Source organism: Bacillus rossius, chromosome 14 (assembly GCF_032445375.1).
Source record: "Bacillus rossius redtenbacheri isolate Brsri chromosome 14, Brsri_v3, whole genome shotgun sequence".
In the NCBI taxonomy this organism is placed as follows: Eukaryota; Metazoa; Arthropoda; class Insecta; order Phasmatodea; family Bacillidae; genus Bacillus; species Bacillus rossius.
The window spans coordinates 46,721,570-46,743,156 of NC_086341.1; the positions used below are offsets into that span (position 1 = coordinate 46,721,570).

A 21,587-nucleotide genomic window follows, 5' to 3' on the forward strand; every position below is an offset into this window, starting at 1 on the left:
CTGATTTTCAGCGGGAATCTTTTAAGGTTCAAGAACCAACTTGTTTCTATCCCCGAATATTCATGCTGCAATGCAGAGTGAAATGTTGGTACAAATATCACTCCGACGCGGTTCAACCACGAAAGTCTAAAAGTTTTTTAATATACAATGCCGTGAAAACATGCAATGTAATTCATGTATTTTGAGTCTTCATCAATGGATCGAAATTTTACTTCGAATAGACCAAATTCATTTCTTTTTAATAATGGCTTAATAGTTATATTTTTTTTCAATTGGCACCAAATGTGTTAATAATTAGGGATTTTCAAACGATCGGCTAATACGGCTGCCTCGTGCGACATGTGGACAGCAAACTCGGTGTTTCAGAGTCTGGTTGAAGGTCCCGCTCCAACCAGGGGTGTCTCTTGGATAACAAAGGAAGGATGTAGTTTCAAAAACATGACATTTACGTCAGATATTGGCCTTGGGATGTTTTGCAAATTCACGGTCTTGAATATTTCGTTAAAATTTAGATGAAAGAAAATTTAACTCGTGGATTTAAGTACATATTTAAGTGAACATAAACATATACCCTCTCCAAAAATGGTGTCTGTGGAGGTGACTTCTAGAGACAGCGCTCGGCGCCAGCTGCACCTTGTGTGCAAGGCGTGTCTCGTGCAGCACAGAGCTTGGTGTGCACCTGCCAGGGCCACGCAGCAGGCACGCAGCAGGCACGCAGCAGGCACGCAGCACTCCTGCCCTGTGGGCCTGTGCCTCCCGGAGGGGACGCACCACAACGCCGAAAAATGTCATTGCAGGACTGCCACAAAGGTAAGGTTAGGTTAGGCTAGGCTAGGATAGGCTAGGTTAAGTTAGGTGAGGTTATATTACGCTAGGTTAGGTTAGGTTAGGCTAGGCTAGGCTAGGATAGGCTAGGTTAAGTTAGGTGAGGTTATATTACGCTAGGTTAGGTTAGGTTAGGCTAGGCTAGGCTAGGATAGGCTAGGTTAAGTTAGGTGAGGTTATATTACGCTAGGTTAGGTTAGGTTTGATTGTGGTATTTCGGCGTTAAGGTACATTTGAGAAACACGCACAAATTAATTCAGTTGTTAATTCGGCGTTGTGGTACACAGCAGTTTTGTAGCTGTCGGCGTTGTGGTCAAGTTTTACGTTCGGCGTTGTGGTGCACAGCAGTTTTCTAGCTGTCGGCGTTGCGGTCAATTTGGCATTCGGCGTTATGGTATTCGGCGTTATTGTACGTTCGGCGTTGTGGTGCTACCTCCTCCCGCAGCACAGAGAGAGCACAGACAGCTTCCACGGACTGGCGGTCCTGAGCCAGTTCACGCTGGGGCGCTCTGAGCTCGATGCGGTCTCGACCGACCCACACTTTCTCCACGTGCGGCTCCCGTTTAAACTCACAGGTAGGCACACCTGAAAGAAAAATTGGTAACCTATGGTCAGTAATAACGTTCTTTCAATCAAGAGGTTGAACATGTATTTCTGTCCGTGCTGCCATAGTCTTGTTGCCCATAATGCTTGTTTGGTTTCATCGTTGGTTCCGTTTGTCAGACATCAGCTGATTCAGAAGTAGCTTGGCCTTCTGGGTAGTAGCCGTGTTCATTGGCGAATAATTCGGCGAGGACGCGGCTACAACCCAGAAGCCAAGCTACTTCAGACAATGGCCGTGAAAGCCTGCGAACATTATAAACTGATTCAGTCTTCTTTTCTGTGAATTTTTTTATCTTTTATTTTTTCGGGATTTTTCCATGACAAACGGTGCAAAACTACAATGGCATGTGTCCAAAAAAAAACTGCATTGAATCAAATTGGTCAGTAATATATATTTTATTAATAATTTAACGTCAAACTTGTAGAGATAATTTATGGACATCTGTATTATGATATAGCAAGAGGGACTTGTTAAGTGCGTATTTTTCTCCACGGCCTTTTTGGTACGTGACTGAGGTTTGAGCCTGGTGTTGCCGCCTGGTGGCAGGCTACCGGCGCCTCGCGGGCGAGCCTCAAGTCTTCAGAGGTTGGCTGCTTGCTTTGTGCCTGACGTCACCAAGTGGTCACGTGGTTGTTACAGCGGAGAACAATCCAGAAGTAAAAAAGTCGGTACTTCGCTGGCGGTAAAAATAAAGGACCCCAGAAAGCCAATGACGGTGTTTACTAGCTACTGGAGCAGAGAAATTCACGGGGTTTCAACTATATTGAACAAATTATGTTTGTGAAGCATATTTTGTTGAAAATAAAAAAAAATTTTACACCTACCACTTTTCTCGCTTGATAATCGAAAACTACGTCTGGAGTTGCACTGGGCAAGATACTTTCATACTACCTATCTGCTAATAGGTTCCTTATTTTCATTACTTCTTTGTATTTAAATTAAGATTTTTTTTAATGTCTTCGAACGATTTCTCGGATGTAAATAAGATAAGTATAGTATTTCTTACTTAATTTGATTTCCCGGAAGTAGTGCTGCAAAAAAATAATTCCCTCTAGATTTGCAGTAATAACTTAGCCGCGGTATTTCTGAAGATGTTTTTTTTTTTGTTAGGTTGCATGTTGAGTTCGAGCCCGAAGCAAAACGCACAGGACAAGTCGTTTTCAAAGCCGGTCTTGTAATCCGTCTTTTTGCCACGGCTTTGATGTCTGCCGGCTGAAGTTTTACTGAAGCGCAAAAAAACTGTTAATTATCTGTTTCTTGTGTACTAAACGCCCAAAAAAAAAAAAACTTTCTTGTTTTAATTCCGAGCCCTAGGCGTTACCTAATTGCCGTCGCATGAAAACTAGAGGAGATGTTTACCAGTTCGTCTGTGCTCTGGCATCAAACGACTGTTACGAATATTCCTTTGGTTACTCAACTTTCGTACGATTACGAGTTGTATTTGATGTCAGCACTTCCTGTGAGCTAGAATATCGACTGCAATTTCTTCGACTTTTCGCATTCCTTCTTCACTGGAGGCAAAGTCTAGGGTGTTTAAACTTTTCCAGGCATGAACGTGGAACACGTAAATAAGCCAGCTTGGAAGTATATATATATTTTTAACGAACTGGCCAGCTGTAAGGACCACGTTGTTTTGGAAATGGTTTTTAAAAGGGACCAGCTATGTTAGGTCTTCTTTGTACGCTTAATACAAGATTTAAAAGAAATACATCAAAAATTATTTTCATGTTTCACGCATTCCCATAAACATCAAAGGCATAGACATTTTTATGTACTAGCTGCAAAAAGATTTGTTTAAATTCGAACTGATTAATGATTTTTCATGATGAAATTAATTCGCTCACACACAAAACATTTCTTTCAAGTAAATTTGATGGATTTAGAGTGTGATATTTTCAAACTATTTTTGGAGTCTGAACTAAAAGAAAAAAAATCATAAATAAAATTCTCTTCTATAACTCAAGACTAATTAGTTTCAGGAATTGTTTTTGGCTACAGAATTTTTTATGATTTATCTTGTTCTTTAAATATTATATTAAAACATTTTATCTATAATGCATATTTACTAGCGGGCTTATAAAGTGAAGTCGTGTAGCTCAAGATCACAGCTGGAAGCAAGAAAAAACATTCTACGTCAATGTTCGTGAGACCAAAAACAATGAGAACCTTCCGTATCTACGATCCTGAATTATAAATTGCCCTTGTTGTGCTTTCAAAGCCACAGTCAAAAAGAGGAATATTCATAACCAGTAAATGATCAGTCGACACTTTATGGAATGCAGAACATAAATGCTAAGAAATATTGTTTTCACATGATCGAAGAATATTTTACCATGTAAATGAAAACTGTTGGTATGTATATAATTGCATACTAACAATAACGTTTATTTTACAAATTCGTTGAAGAGGGTATGCACACATTAAAACAAACAGAAATTTCATAAAATATATTGCCTGTGGTTTTTCCAGAATTTACCTGAATTGACTTCAGGAATAGATGAGTAACATAAATCAGGAGTTAGTCCAGCGTCTTATCACAACATCGGCTCGCACTAAAAGTTATTTTTTTTTTCGAAATTATTAAAAATGTTTTGAAAAAATATTCAAAGCATATAAAAAACACGCAACTGAGCAAAGAAACTGCGACTTAGGTTGGATAAGTTTTAAGTAGGAATAAATAAAACCGTTCAAGTTTGTGGAATTGCGCAAATAGTTTTGCATACTTTATATTTTAAACCACACCTTTTAAAAATTAATATATTTTTCCAATCCTGACAACAGGAACATTACTTGAGTTATCACATTTTTAACTTCCATTTGTGTGTATGTGAGTTCGTTTTTTACCGCAGGTATTATGGAAGAAAATGTTTGTACTAATTATTATTTTTTTAACCGTAATTTATCTCTATAAAATAAACTAGACTATCCTACTTTTACAAAACTCATTTCAACTCCAAGGTACGCTATCAGTTTCAAAAATACGAAATACGTCCACTAATTGACGAGAAATTTAACGGCAGTCACAAAAATTACTTACATTAAACTTAAAACTAGGGCTGGGCCGATCACTAAATTTGCCGATCATTCCGATACAGATCATTTGCGCCGATGACCGGCGCTGATCATTGCCAATCAGACAAATTAAGGATTATATAGTTTGATGTTAATAATAAAAATCTAAAAATCAACACACAATATTCTATGGCTGTGGTTTCGTAAGTGCAATAGACATAAGTTAAAATTAGTATTATTTCATAAAAATCTAAGTTTTTATTGTGAATTATTAAAAACTCCGTACAATTATTGTTTGGCATGTTTTAAAAATACCCATATGCAAATTAATTCTGTAAATTCGTGTTTTTGTTGATACGTGATTGTAGGCCTACCTTATTTATTTATTTTGTAAGTAAATTTGAAACGTACAACTTAATTCAGTATTTATTAATTTTGATTTAGTATGTAATGATCGGAGTTTGGTGATCGGTAAATAATTTGCAGATCGGTACCGATGCCGATGTGTTAAAATCGGCCGATTATAGTGATTGGTGATCGGCATCGGCCCAGCCCTACTTAAAACCATTGGGGGAACAAAATTATTAAGTATCATGCTGCTATATGCTGTCTCGTGTCACAGGAACACTACACAATAAAATGGGTTGCAAAGGTAAGAGATCACTTCAACTTCAAAGTCACCCGTAAAAAACATGAAATATTTAAAGGATAAAACAATGCCTAAAAATTTCTTATTACATGTTAAAACAACATAAAAATATTTTAAGAAAAATTGCATAAAAACCACACATATCAAAAACTTTTTTTTTTCGTATACATTCAAATAGTGTTCATGTAAAACATTTTTCGTCAGTGAACTAGCTCAGTATTGCATGTGTTTATTCATAACTATGGGTTTTATTTATTTAATTTTATATAACATAACTTATTCTGCGTAAGTAAAAGCTCCTTAAAGAATTACTATATATTACGAAATAAATAATTAATTTTTATTGCATATTCATTGGAGCTCTGACCTTAATTGTCGTTATGTAAAGTTCAGTCCGAATGAGATTTTTTTTTTTTTTTAATTCGGAACCACTTCTGTGGTAAACATGAAGAACTTACAGTTTGAGAGGGAAAAATAAACGCTAGGGATATTTTTCTCTTTTAGGAACTAATAACTAATCAGAATGAAAGAATTCAAGTAACTCTTGAAAGCAATATTAAAATTTCTTCGTCGTACATCTCTTCTCAGACCTTCTCTTCTATTTCACCGATTTAATCATTTTCTCTGAAGCAGCCGATTTCAATAACAAGCCTTGAATTTTTTTCTTTTACCTAAACCGGACAACAAAATTTAATTTATTTAAATAACCTAAAGAACGTGTCTAAATAAAAATATAGTTTAAAAAAAAAAGAAAAAATTCAAATAAATTAATTTCTTCTGTTAAATATTTAATGACACATGCTAAATAATTTATAAGCATTCAACATATCAACGGATAAACTGTAGAGGCATTATCAAATGAACAAAACAGCTCAATATTTCCCTTGAAACATATATATATATATATATATATATAATATTATATGAAAAAAGAACCAGCCCAAACATACATGATTCAATAAAATTTACTGTGAACCAATAGTGTAGAATTTTAAAAACTTCTGATTATAATCTAATTATTTTCACATTAGAAAGAACAGAGATATTTTCGTTCAAGGCAAATAAATAATTATATCTCTATCGCAACTGTGTTTGATTAGATTTTCACACTGGTTGAAAATCTGTTATAATAAATCAGCATTGTGTTTTGAGATGGTGGATTCTTATTGTTTATTTATTTATTTATATATACATTACATTACAATAAGCATTGCTTGCATGGAAAAATTAAAGACGATATTTTTTTGTTTCTTAAAATTAAGCAACGTTGTTTTACTTACAAATATAGATATATACTTAATGAATTCGATTTTTTATTACTTAGCTATTTACAAAAAGAAAATTCAATACAATTTTTAAAAATTTAAACCATAAATACTCATTTAAAATAATTCCATGTGCTTAAAACATATGATGCAATTTTTCGTCAGTTGTGCATATTAGTTCTGTAACAGTCTGATCGCGCCTGAAGACACTCTCTTAAGACAAATAACTTTGGCATTCACCTTGAATATTTCAGAAATCTAACAAAAATTTTGTGGTTTCTCAAAAATACTTAAAGTTGCCCCATTTCATGGATATATTAATACATTTTCAACATATTTTGCTCTCATTGAAATACGTTCTTTAAATGATTCATCGTTGTGTGTATATGTTTGCTGCGTTGCCTGCATTTATCTGTCTCGTCGTTGTTAGCATACTGTGTTCGTCTGTGTTTTTATATTATTTTTCATGCCTTAAGTTTCTTGAACGGAATCCTTGTGCTGTCTGATATTTACTAGAGGTTGAACCTTTTTTTTTTTTTTTTTTTTTTTAATCATTCTGTCATTGTTGTGTTGTCCGTTTTGTTTTCTGTGAATTTTTTACTTTCATATTTTTTTTTTTTTTTCAAAAATTTTTCATGAAAAACAATGCAGAACTGCAATGGCGTATTCCAAAAAAAAACTGCATTACATCGCAGTGGAATAATTTGAATTCAGCTACTGGCTCAAATTTTTTTTTTTTTTTAAGTTTAAAAGCATTGATAATTAGTAATTAGTACATACAAAGTACTTGTAAACTAAGTGAAACCGGCTTAGTTTTTCAGTTTCAATATTGCCACGGGAGGCAGCCCGCAGTCCTGCACCGCCTGTGTTGCTGTGGTTGTTCTCCCAAGGACAGTGTAGGGCATACAACGTGGGAAGAGCAGCAGGGAAACCAGCAGTAGCTGACGTGAAGGGGCGCAGGGCAGAGATAGTCACTAAGGGTGAGTAGAGGCAGCGGCAGTCTCGTGCTCCACGGGTAGTTCAGCAGCAGACAGGTTCCTCCACACTGGTGACTCTGCAGCAACGGCATCCGTGGTCCGCACAGGCCTCGCGAGCTGGAGAGTCCACTCGCTAACCGACCGAGAACCAGTCAGATCTGCAGGAAAGTGTCGAAAACTTGCGACATTTCCATGTACCTACCTTTCAGGTCGCTGACATTGCTAGTAGTAGGCAGGGGCGTAGCCGGGGGGGGGGGTTAGGGGTTCAAACCCGCCCCCCCCCCCCCTTAGCACCAAATATTTAATTAATGTCTTATTCATCACTCAAACAAATTTGATATTAAAATTAATAAAAAAAATTACCATTACAATATTTAAATTTAAGTACCGAAAACTGCTAAAATAGCACTATTTTACACCTTAAAATCCAAATTTTCCCGGGGGAGGAACCCCGGACCCCCCGCTTTAATACAGGGGGGGGAGGGGGCCATGCTTCTTAACACCCCCCATACACAAATCCTGGCTACGCCACTGGTAGTAGGTATACAAATGTATTTCCTGCGCCAGGCTTCTAGGCTGTGGAGCTGAGAGCGGGTCAATGACCGACCTATCTGACGTCACGACGGCCATCTTGGATAACCTTGACCATTGACCTTGAATTTTGATCCGATCCTTCTAAATTTGCCCAAAATTATCCAAAATCCGCCAAAAATGTCCGCCGTGACGTCAGAGGAGTCGGTAAATTACCCGCTCTCTGCTCCTCAGCCTAGAAGCCTGGCGCAGGAAATGCATTTGTATGCTACTATTACTGATGAGTAGAGACCTGCAAAATTTGCGAATTCATTGGGTGATAGGCTAGAATTCAAACACACATACCTCTTAGATAATTTTGCTATTGGCTTACTGTTCATCTGGACGAATCTCAACCAGTTATAAACCCTCAACCAAAGAAGGATCGAATCACAGACAAACCAGCTGAGACGACTTACAAGTCGGCAGCCAATGAACTTGCGTTATTTGCCCGAGTGTACAGGGGTATGTGCAGTCTATCCTGAAGGCCATCGAGACCGCGAATTTTGCAGGTCTCTACTGATGAGGTGATCATGGGGATAGAAATCATGAACCAACATGGGTTTTATCTTGACTTGTAAGGGCAGGCACTGCGTTATCATTAGGGGAGAAGTTAGTTTTGTTCACTTCCAATCAGTTTGCAAGAGCCTGTAACGCAGGTAGTAGTTATATTTACATATATTTAAATTCCAGCCAACCATTATTAGACAATAACAGCGCAGGTAAACAGAGACCCTAGGGGCAACCTGAGCTATACATATAATCGAGCCAGATGTGAAGTCATGAAAAAACACCTGCTCGCTCGAATCATTGCTAAGGTTTGTGAGGTTGTGCCAGTAAGGTTGACCAGCTTCGATTCGGAAATTTTTTCTATGACAAAATATTTTTTTTTTTTCTCTTCTAGTTTCACGTCTAGTAGTATTCAGTATTTTATGTAGTTATTATTTTCAGTCCTTTATTAAAATATATTTCCCAACTATTGGATGATTCGAATTTCAATATCAATCATATTTTCTTCCAAGTTTATTCAAATTTCCAACTTAAAGAAAACTGATTAATTAATACATTTTTATTCTTTCGAAGATTTCACAATATAAGTTATATCTTCTCAGGACACTTTCTACAGAAGCCCAACGTGGCGACAAAACTTACCCAATGGCATTCTTAATCTTCAAAATAATTGAAGATTGTGATAAATTAATATTTGGGTTACCTGAGATTAGGATTCAAATATTTCCCTTTTAAAAAAAATGTATTCAAATTTATTTGGGAAGATATTGTGTTTCAGGATGATAGCCAAGATAAAACAATTTTGGTGAAATTTATTTTTTAAAAATGTTACGGTCGTTTTCAAACGGTATAGAAGTTCCTTATTGATGTAATCCTGTTCCTGAAGGGTCCTTTCACCATATATATTTTTTGTTTTGCTTTGTCTCTGTCCGGCAGCGAGGCAGCCCGGACAAAGGCCTGGTCGCTAATGCGCCCAGCTCTCAAAGAGAAGCCCGTTCGTCACGCCGACTGTTCCGCCCTTCCGTCAGAGCCTCTAGCAGGCAGCAGGCGGGCACCGGCTCTGCCCTGTCCGCCGCGGGGCCGCGTGAGGAGATGAAGGACAATCGCGAATACATTCCAGCTTCGCGGCCAAATAAAATATATACTCACGTGAATTCATTTTTTTGTGATAACAACCACTTCAAAGCTGTGACGACGTGGAATGAATCACGCAAATTGGATGGCAGTGTGTGTTTTTTTTTTACTGGCATTCGGAATGCAAGCCATTGATTATTTATAGCCTTGCGAGAGTACAAAGAGGCTCGAAAACAAAACGCGAGAGAAAATATATATTATTCCTACAGGTACGACCGCATAACAATAATTCAATCTCGTTCATTTTTTAACACGTGTAACAAGAGCATACTCTCACGCTTGTACGTCAGTTAAGTACAACATAAGTTAAATGCTTTGTGCATAAAAATATTTTAATATTTAACACAATTTTAAGTTTATCTCGATCGAAAGTTTAGAAAACTAATATTTACAGTTGAGTTAAGAGAATTGGCTAAAATGCCAGCTACCTTAACATCGGAATTTTCGATGAAAACAATCAATACGTTCCCGCCCAACAGAGCAATTCAAAAATGTACAAAATCCATTGGAATTGTATAAATTATTAATGATTTCATGAATAGCAAACAAATTTTGTACAGCCATGCACCAGCGTGTGTACTTCCTAGAAATTAAACAGAACTCAAGCATTTAAACATTTGGAAATAGAATACTATTTTATAATGCATATGTGTTGATTTTGTATAATATTGAAGACATCTTGGATGACCTTGATTTTTGACCTTTGACCTTGGATCCGCCGTCTTGGATCTGATTTCAGACATTTTGTTTCTATTCTGACATGGCCACCATTTTGTTTTCGTCTGCTGGTGGCCGCCATCTTTGACGACACACCCGCCATCTTGGTTTTTCATTTTCTACTGGAGGTCGCTATCTTGGATACCTACCGACTTCGTTTCTGTTGTTTGTTCCTAGAGAGCGCCAGCGGCGCGCTGTCTCATTACATAAGGTTGATGTTCTATTACCTACCAGAGCTGTTATGGTCCTTATCGACATATTAAATTTATTTTTTTATGCAAAATACGAACCATCGCAGCTCTTATCTCTAGGTTGGCAAACATAGACCTTTGATCGCACGGCCATCGCTAGATTTACCAGACTGAGAATTAAATAATGTATAAAAACAATAATGCACATATTCAGACTTGTAATATTTTTAATGTTGAAGGAATAATAGAATCACCTGTTCGAAACAGAACCGACATCTCGTTTTCAGTATTTGCTACCAGGAGCGCTAGTGTCACTTAGCATTACTCAGCAGCACTCAGCAGACAGTGTGTACTATCTTGTTGTTTGCTGAAGACCATCATCTTATTTTCGTCTGCTATAGTGTACTGCCACCATGTTATTTTAATTTTTACCAGCTAGAGTGCAGTAATCATTTATTATTGCTGTGGCATCTGCAACTTACATATTTGGGCGCCATCTTGGAAATTCGTAATAATCTAGAAATTCAAGAAAAATTCCAAAATTCATCAAAAATCACTCAATAATTTATAGATAATTTCCCTGGAAAAAAATATATTTTTTAAGCAAAAAATTCACATTTAATAAATCATGTTCAAAAATCCTAAATGTAGCCACGTTCCGCATAAACCAGACTCCAATAGGTCTATATGGCTGCCATATTGGAAATTTGTATTTATTAACCTAGAAATTTGGGAAAATACCACAATTCATCAAAAAATTCACTTATTAAAATAGTAATTGGTGCGATAGATTTCCGTTCTTGGTTTGATTCTCGGCCAGTGATAAGGATAACTAAAGCATAAAATAAATTTTATGTTCTGTTTTCCCATAACCTTTCGTGGAGTTTATTAATAATTCACTCTAAAGAAAACAACTCAAGACAAAATACCTGTCCAACGAATTAAATATGCTATCGCAGTGCCTAACATGAAAGTCTAAATTTTCTATTCTTAGAATACATTCTGACCAGTTCATTAACAATGCTATACATATAGGCCAAGTGTATTTGGACCACGAGACCAGGTGATGACCAATGTCAGACGTATAGGCTAGACATCTCCGAACCATGAGACCAATCATGTCCTGTGTACACACTTAATGATCCGCAATAAAAAAAAAGGAAGAACAATCGGAAGCCATTCGACAAAGAGGAAGCACATTTAATGAACATAGAAATACCCACAAGGGAATGTATTCATAGCGATAGCGTATTTAATTTGTTGGAAGGTATTTTGTCTGGAGTTATTATGATGTGGGCCATGTCACCCTAGGTGATGGTTGCTTGAAATAAAATACAAGTTGGGAAGTTGTCAAAAAGTTTTTATTTTACACAAATTATAACATTTACATAAATACTTCATGAATCATCAGTCAAGTACAAGATTGATTCCATAGCTGGTATATATATATGTCTTTATAACTCAAAGCCCTGTTTAAAATTTTTTTTATGATATGAACAATTCAAAACATGTTTATTTTCTTCAGTTGACAGTTAATATGATACAGCATTAAAAAATATAAACAACAAAATAAACGTTTTAGGAATATTTTTTAAATGTGATTGTTGCAGGTTAGCTTAACCTATCCCGGTACAGCCCGCACCACAGGTTATTGATTCTAAACACACCTTGGCACCAAGGATACTGCAAGTAGTATAACCTCCAGGTAATGTTTATGGAGAAAACACACACACTCAACATCAATAGAGTGAAAACATTTAAACACTTACAGGATTGTTCTCAACTGTAATATGAGTACAACTTTAAACATTTCTTCAAATAGCATAGAACTTCCAATTCTGATATTTTTTATTATTTTTTTGTAGCAGATTAATAACAACACAAATTTCTAGCTTTATGACCAAGCTGCATTCAGTAAAATCCTGTTAAGAAGTTTCTCAAGGAATTAAGTAATATGGACTTAGGGTACTATAATCGTAGGTAAATGCTAAATTTTCTAAACTCAACTTTGCAGGAAAACTTCCCAAGTGAGACTTTTCTTGAGGGTTTTTCTGTATGCTATGCAAGTATTACAGTTTTTACTAAGAAAACTAAACCAATTATGTTTGAAAAATCTGCAAAGTAATAAATTCAAGCACATTAAACAGTGTCAACGGCCAACAGTGACGGAGCGGCAGTGTCTCGTCACACTCGCTGCTCCAGCAGCTGCAGGCTGAGGCGGAACAGATCCGTGTCCGGGCTCTGCTGAGAGTCCGTGCTCACTTCCCGCGCAGGCAGGTTGCACAGCTGCCGCCTGCACACAGACACACACGCACGCGTAATGCTCCGCTCAACTGTAACTAACCTATCCAGTTCAACTACCACACTGAAACAAGGGTTCTTAGCATTTATTTTCTTTTCAAAGACAGGTAGCCAAGACTGCTTAAGAAATAGATACGGTATACTTAACAGTACAGGATTCACTACATATTTGCCTGCAATTTGGAGACAAAACAGCTTGTGATGGTAAAGGAATTTTATAATGAAAACGAAGTGAGTAGGCAAAATGCCTGGAAAAAAAAGATTAGGTCTCCATGGGTAAACATGCATTCTACGACTCTGAAGGAAAAAATTCAAAACAAAAACGGCTATTTTTATCATTTCCATAACTTATATAGTATAGTAAAGAGGTGTTATGATCTTGCCAAAAAAAAAATACTATCCATTAATGTAGATATTTTATGCACCCAAAAAAAATTCCTACTTTAAAATATGTAATATGAAATCAATGGTTCGTAGTAGCAAAGTGTTGGTAAAATTTAAGTTAGTTAACACTCTTTACTGCAAAAACTATTATAACATCTGGATAAAGCATCTTTTTTTTCCACAGTATTTCACATAATTAGTTTAGTATTTGCAAGGGCTTACTGGAAAGTTCAAAATAAAAATGGAAAACGCATAACTGATTAAACCAAAGTTTTGAGTAACTTTTACAATTTCAAGTTGCTAAGTCAATAATCTGCAAAAAAAAAAAAAAAAAAAAAGGAAAAAAACTTGCTCACGTGATCTTGATCGTAGCGTAAGTGTGTAGTGAACGGTTATTACTACACACACCGATGGGTTTCGATAGAATAAATCACAATGTTGCGACCCCTCCAGGGTTGAACACAGCCTGGAACACACCTGATGGAGAGGGCTGCATTCAACCCTGAAGGGGTCGCAAAATTTTTATTTATTCTATCGAAACCCATCGGTGTGTAGTAATAACCGTTTACTATACACTTACGCTACCAAGATCACATGAGCAAGTTTCTTCTTTTTTTGCAGATTGTTGACTTGGCAACTTAAAATTGTAAAAAGTTACTCAAAACTTGGTTTAACCGGTTATGCGTTTTCCATTTTAATTTCGAACTTTCCAGTAGTAGGCCCCTGCGAATACTAAGACAAATGATTTCGCGACCCCCTACAGGGGTTAACTCCTCGCAGCGCTGGAGAGTGGTGTCGGCGCCACGCCGCGCACGCACCTGATGGCGAGGTCCCTGCGCGCGGAGAGGGCGCGCTTGTACGGCCCGGCCGAGGCGAACAGCGCCGCGCGGCGCGCCTGCCGCTCCCTCAGCGCGCCGTGCAGCGCGGCGACGGGGTGCAGGAACGAGAGGGCGGGCGCCGCCGCGTCGCCGGCCGCCGCCTCCTTCTCCTCCGGCTGGTTCTCCTTGTCTGCGACACGCACATCCACGCAACATCTCGTGTGGTCTCGTCTCTAGTCCCACGTCGCTGCTGTGCCACTGTGTTCGTTTTCAATACAAGCGGTTTCATTATATAACATTATGTATATTATGTATATAACATTATGTATATTATGTATATGTTATATAACATTTACAAATGTTTGCAATCGTCAAAATGCCGCATGTAATTTGAAGTGACTAGATGCACTCACATATACAAGCTTGCTTTCGTGAGTGCTAAATTTCCTGGTTAATTAAGTGAATATTGTTAACAAAGTGTAAAAAAGGGGAAATAAATTATTATTATTATTATTATTATTATTATTATTATTATTATTATTATTACTTACTCCACCCGAAATTCATGTGCTGCTTTTTTTTTTTAACGGAAAAAAAAAATTTTAATAAAACTGTTCTGAAACAGATGCACTCGGAACAATAAAAAATTAATTTACCGAGCACTTGTGTTTCGAAACCTGATTCGATAAGAGATATGCACAGTAAAAACAAATTGAATTAAATTTTTCTGATCCCACGCACTTTGGTACAGTTTTTTTTTTGTCCGGGAATAAAATAATTTCTTGAATTTCAAAAAAATTAAGAGATTCATTTTTTTTTTATGATTTGAGTTACGTTTTGGTTAAATGCTATTTAATTACATGATATAACTTGCATTTTTGTGCTATATGGTGTATTTTGATATGCTTTTCGGTGTTATTTCAGTTTTATCGCAATTCACCATATAATCTTATCCCTATGCATTACGCATCCCACATCACAAATCATGAATCCCAATATTCAAGGATATTCTTTTAACTCAAATTTTTCTGTTTCATTCATGTTCGTAAGGAAATTTCTTACAAACAAAAATTGGAAATTAATGATTAGAATATTTCAATATCAGAACGTTCGCAAACAACAGCCCTTATAATGTACATGAGATGCAAACAAAAAAAAACTGCAATCCTGCTACATTTTTCTTTGGCTGTGCATGTACGGTGAAAATCTTATTTTACACATGTTTTAAATAATGAGAACTTTCATATCAATATAACAGAAAAAAAGTTTCAAAATCCAGTTTTTCATACAGTAAAATACAAATGGCAGTGGCCATACTCACCTTTTCTTAGAAATGTGTTACGAGTATGAGCAAAAACTGTGTTGTCCCGAATATATATCAGAAATTTTTACCTAAATTTATAAATGAAAACACACACCCAACTCTTATTCCGTCTTTTTATAATTGCCAGAAAACCAAATACACAGTATAGTATACCTTAAAAACATGTCTGATTTCCCTGCATGTGAGAAATATACTTAAATTTTACAACGATGCAAAATTATTTTTATAAACAACACATTTGAAGCAACGCATGTCTGGCTACAGCTACTGTTACCACCAAGTTTCAAGTTTTAAAAATTTCATTTAAAGGAAATTATTTCAGCAATTTTCGTGTGCAACCTTAACTTGTAAACTAATTTCTATATAAACTGTGTTTGAAGGTGTATAATCATGTGACAAGTAGTTTCCCAAGAAGTACATTAAATTATTTGTAACATATAAATTTTTTACTGATGATTAAAAACTACAATATATTTGATTATTTTTTAAATGAAAAGCAATAGTTTGAGTCGTATTAGTAATTTCATTATACTGTAATGTCTATGTTTTGATTTATTTTATGCATTTTATATTTTGATGTTTATTTTTAATACTTATACTTATTTTAACTTTACTTGTTTGTTTGTATTTTGTTTGTATTGTTTATATGTTGTCCTTGTATATATGTGTCGTGCCCACCGCTAAAGCCCTCGGCTGTTGGTGGGCATGTTACAATATTAGTAAATAAATAAATATGTGGGTCAACTTATATTCGACACATCACGGTAACTGATGCTTGAACTAATATACTCTCGTCACTGCTGTAGCTGTGCGTAGTAAGGATGATCCGAGCACGCTGAACACGGACCGACACCCACCTTCCGTCTCGTCCTTGCGCGTGAGCTTGTCCACGAAGTCCTTGCCGGCGTACTGGAAGGACACGCCCAGCCGCGCCAGCACCACACGGCCCTCCCAGCGGCGGCGCGCGGAGCCCGGGGCCGCGTCCGGCCGTGCTCTCGGCCTGGACTCCGCCACCAGGCTGGCCCAGTCCACTCCCAGCGCGTCCCCGATGCCAGCTGCACGTCCACCGCACACACACACATGTAGACACGCTAGCAGCAACACACGGCCCTCCCAGCGGCGGCACACACACACACACACACACACACAAACGAAGATGCAAGAGCGTCCAGCAGCCTGAACTGGACCACGCCGTGCCTCTCATCTCTCCGGTTCCCAAAAGGTGTTCCGCGGAACCTTGGGGTTCCGTGAGTCGGGACGAACGTCACACGAAGCGGGCACGATCATTGTAAAAACCACTTCATTTGAAGGAGTCGGGTTCCGCCAAAAGAACATTCAATCGTAGGATTCCTTGGCCAAAAAAAAAAAAAAAAATTGGGAACTACTGCTCCATCTCATGAATGCCTTTACGCTCGTAAAGGAACAATGTAAACCCATCGGGCTGAAGGGGGAGAGTGACGGAAGAGGGAATACATTTAATTTGTGTGTCTAATATTTAAAACCATATATTATTATCCACAATTTTTTTAAAACGAATACAAGAATTCAAGTACAGTTCCTTGTGATTTTAATACTAAATACATGTAAAAATAGCAGTGTTATTGCACATGCGTGAATTCAAATGAGTGCTACCTATTTATTTTTTAAATAGCCAAATTTATAATTGAAAATTAAATAACACCAAAAAAAACTATTATTTTCATACCATAAACAAAAATCCAAATTGTACTATTATCATAACACATAATGTAAAAAAAAAAAAAAAAAAAAAAGGTAGCTCTGTATTATTTTTAAAATATTTTTCACCATTTTGTGACTAACAAAAAATTTTTGCTACTTCAAAAATAACAATACTGAAAGACATTTTCAAATGTGTTATAATATTGCTATTAGTGATATTTTATTAGACTTTATAACTGTTTTTATGACTTTAATAAACAAAAATCTGTCTCACTATTAAATTGTAACTTTTTCTCAATACTAAGGGCATAATAGTGTCTTATTAACTAAACAATGCTGTGTGTTTCCATCTTACTGCACATGTAAATTATGTATCCAATGTTAAGAAGGCCACTTTCGAAAACGTCCAGTCAAGTTCAGGCCACTTAAGCTACTCGGCTAGAGTTTTGAGTCTCAGCCTGTCTTGAGTATATTGGTCTGAATGTACCGTATTTACCCGCGTGAAAGTCACATATTTTTTTTTTTTGTTTAATAACATGTACTGCAATTCTTATGCGAGGTTTTCATTTTGGATTAAAAAAACTAACATTGTACTGTGTGGTTGAATATGTGCGAAAACAACTAGCCTGTGTTGGTTTTTAATAAATATGTTATGGGTGAGAATAAACTGTTTAGTTAAAATATCTCATCAGCGTGTGTAAAGCATCATGAACTGCGTCGCTAAGATGTGTCTTGCCGTCTGTCGAGCGGCTACCTGCTACCGTGAGTGCGAATGTAAATTTCTCTCAACAGTAATGCTTCCTCACCTGTCTTACTTTCCTCTTCGAGTTCTTCATCGGAAATCTCTTCAAAATCTAACTGGTCTATCGTCTCTTCTTCCTGCCGGTCATCCAGCGTTGTCCTGTTCACAAGAGAAACATCCTTACCATTTTCACATCACCAAGATGAAACAATGAACATGGTCATGAGGTCATTCGAAACCACATACTCTTCACTTAAGTCTCCGCCTCGTCAACCGAGCTGGAATTATTACTTTCCCTTGAGGCCAGATTCTGAAAGAAATGTTCTGGAAATGGTACTAATGGAATCTCATTTGTTTGCATTACTCAGCTGTATTTTTTAGTGAGTGTTCATGATTCTAACTACGTACTCAAGATTAAAGTTCTGATACCAAGTACTCGCATGACTTGTACAAACACCAGATCACGTGTTAACGTGCATCTGGTGACAAAATTGTCAACACAACGCTACATCAAAAATGTAATTTATTACATAGGTAAACATTCAAAGGAATTGCCCTAAATTAAATTATTGCATGAAAATGCAACCAAAAAAAACATGGTGGGGTATATATAAATTAGTCTTGTCTCCAGGGGAAAAAAAAAACTTTAAACCAAATTTTCTGACTCTTAAACGTCTTTTTTTATATAAACTTCTCAAGTTCTTAACATACTTGGTGAAAAATCACCAACGAAACAGTTTTGATAGGATATGGTGTGTACAACAAATGCACATACACAGCATATTTTGAATATTAAACAAGTTACACTTAACTGAAAAAACATTTTTCTCCCAGTTTTCCTTGCAGGCAATAGCTTCACCCGCCCATTGCAGGCCTTGAAACAACCATTTTACTTCTCCGTTAAAAAACTGAAATATAAAAATCCATCCACGAGGTCCTAAACGCAAGATGTAAAAGGCTTGTTATTAAATTTTAAAAAATTAGTATTTTTTAAAAGTATTATTTAAATTATTTAAGGTCAAACAAGGTGCATATTTCCAAAACTTGCATTGTATTAGAACGACTCCATGACTCATACAGATTTAATTATTTAAGAATGACTATGGTAAAGGGTAGGTGAGCATGCTTTAAAAAACCAGTACACATTAACTACTGAAGTTTTCCCAAGCTAAGAAGTTTCTCTTGCAAGCTGCTCAGTAGGGAACACAAGGACGAAGCCCTGAGGCGACGCACCTCGAGGCCGCGGGGTCCTTGGTTCCGTCGGGAGCCGCTCCGGCCTGCGCCTTCTCCTCGCGCTCGCCCTCCGCGTCCTTGGAGGCCGTGCCGCCCGGCTGCGCGGCCGGGTCCAGGGGCTGGCCGTGCCGTGGCGCCTCCTGCGACACACACACACACACTCACCGGTGACGCAGCCAGCGCACGTCAGCACGGGCCGGGGCAGCCCTGCTGTTCCGCGCACGCGCGCACGCACGCAATCGCACCAGCTGGGTCTCTCGTCTCCGATGAATGGCGACGGAAAAAAAATAAGTGTTATCGTAATCCTTGATGTTTTTAACGTATTTTTTGTAATAACAAACAGAGGCAGACTTAGCAACTGCCACTGATTTTTTTTTTTTTTTTTAATTTCAGCATAGAAAAATAACTGGTTTATTCAGTAACCTTCTTTTTTTTTTCTAGTTTTTATACACTCTTCGCATAACAAAACTGCACGCAAATATCATATTTAATAGCTCAACTATGCAATATCAAAATGCAATCATGTTTCAATAAACAAAATTTTTTTTAAAGTTCACATATTAATGAATCTTAAGTGATTTTATCTGAATTTTTTGTGATTTTTTTTTTTTTTTGGGGGGGGGGGGGGGGGGGGGCATGGGTGGCAGGACTACAGCGACGGGCACATCAGGCTCATGTACTATGTGGTGGACACGAGAGAACTCTATTCGAAAGAGGAGGTGAACCGCGGTCAACAGCAAAAGGGCTTGAGCACCCCCCCCCCCCCCCCCCCAACCCAGTAGCACGCAATGAGCCGCACCTGTTTGTCACTAGCGTTTTTTCCTTAAAATTGTGTTTATTACAGCAACAGAGGGGAATAAAAACAATTTTGAGGTATCTAGCACAGAACCAACTGCAATTTTTCACTCAAGTCCACCTAAATATGTTCATGCGCAACCGTTTACAGCACTTCAAACTCAAAATAAATAATGATGGCGTTGTTTATTCTTTAATCCACAAGAAACCACATCATCTTGGACAGCCACAAGAGCCGTGACTGTGAACTGCCCTGCTACATGCAACGAAACGAGACGCAACTTGATGCGGTGCGACCGTGCGAAATACGAACCCTTATGGAATCGGCCTTCAATTAAATGTACACGTACAAGTTGATTCAAAAACTACCAGATGCTGGCGTATCCAGTTGAAAACAAATGAACTAATTAATACTCATTTAATAGTAATTCAAATGTTTTTTTTTTCCAATTACTAACCAAAGAAAGTGACTACTTTATGAACGTAAATGAAAATTTTAGAACATTAAATCAACTGTTTTGTTTAAAAAAATAAAAGTGTTACAGAGACATGTGTGCACCAGCCCACAGCAGTTCTAACAAGAGTTACAGAGCAATGCTTGAAGCACGTGCTTAGTAACGAACCAGGCAAGGGATTCCTGCCCGAGGCAGGCTAGCCACTACGCATGCACCGCACACTACTACGCCAGGCCATCTACTGGGGGGTGCAGGTACTCTGTTGGTAGTGGCAAATAATAAAAAAAGGATTCTTTTATGTTTGAAATTCAAGGGATTTCATTATTAACAGACAAAAGCCATTAACAACAAAACCGCAACCCTGTATTTTAAAACAAAAATTGGACTAAAAAAAACTATAAACACTTGTCTCTACATTCACAACTGTATCAATAGTCAAATAAATGACCAAACACAATGTTTCATGCATGACTGCATCTGGAGACTAGCAGATAAATCAAACTCCAGAGAACAGTGTTTCATCAGGCGCTTGATGTAGTTGTTAAGACTTCAGGTGCATTTGTTGGTTATATTCAATACTAGCGACCTGCCCCGGCTTCGCACGGGTGCAATGCTGATACTAAATATACTACAGTAAGTCTTTATATACCGGCCCCTGGTCGGTAGCGCCGCAACTGCTATGTCCCTGCATTTTAATCTGTAATATCTTCAAAAATATTCATTCAAACTACATGCTGTAGAGGGCCATATTGATCTATATTAAATGCACAATGTATTTAAGATACTTAATTGGATAAGAATTAATGCTGTATTGCTTAAAATCGCTTCGTAAATAAGCCAATATTTCTCGTAAAAAGTTAAGGATAAAAAATGGTTATTGTGGGTTATCCCTAAGAGATAGACATATACCATCGCTGACTTTTTTGTAGACCTTCTTAAGGTGCACAATACTGTAGGGCATTATTTTGATCCATCTCGTAGGGTTCAGCCAGCATTTGCAATGTAAGCGCAAAAAAAAATGTGTTTATTAATGACATCACATTAGAAACCTCTAAAATTATCAGTGTTTCTCTACTATATTATGCATGTATAAAACATATAAACCTTCCTCTTGAATCACTCTATCTATTAAAAAAAATCGCATCAAAATCCGTTGCGTAGTTTTAAAGATCTAAGCATACATAGGGAAAGACAGAAAGCGGGAAGCAACTTTGTTTTATACTATGTAGTGATAATTATTTCTTGGGCTCCAGATGTAGCAATTCATTACACTCCTGATGCTATCATTAAACTGCTAGGAATTCACAAAACCAGACTCTAAATACAGTACTTCGCTCATAAAACTGCTGTTTCCATCAAGCCCGGAATAAAGGCATTAGAATAAAAATAGTTGCTTGCTTT

The 21,587-nt window shown here is 37.2% G+C and overlaps 1 protein-coding gene across 3 annotated transcripts in view; it reads right to left on the bottom strand.

The window, feature by feature from the left end:
* Positions 1–11,797: 11,797 nt before the first annotated feature.
* Positions 11,798–21,587, bottom strand: part of LOC134538863 (uncharacterized) — a 74,768-nt gene continuing 64,978 nt past the window's right edge. For all 3 annotated transcript variants that reach the window (XM_063380432.1, XM_063380433.1, XM_063380434.1), the window contains 5 exons: positions 18,937–19,076; positions 17,768–17,862; positions 16,139–16,336; positions 13,958–14,147; positions 11,798–12,747 (listed from right to left, as the gene is read on the bottom strand). In XM_063380432.1, coding sequence (XP_063236502.1) covers positions 12,639–12,747; positions 13,958–14,147; positions 16,139–16,336; positions 17,768–17,862; positions 18,937–19,076 — 732 coding nt within the window. In that variant the 3' untranslated portion in view covers positions 11,798–12,638. The remainder of the gene's footprint in view (positions 12,748–13,957; positions 14,148–16,138; positions 16,337–17,767; positions 17,863–18,936; positions 19,077–21,587) is intronic.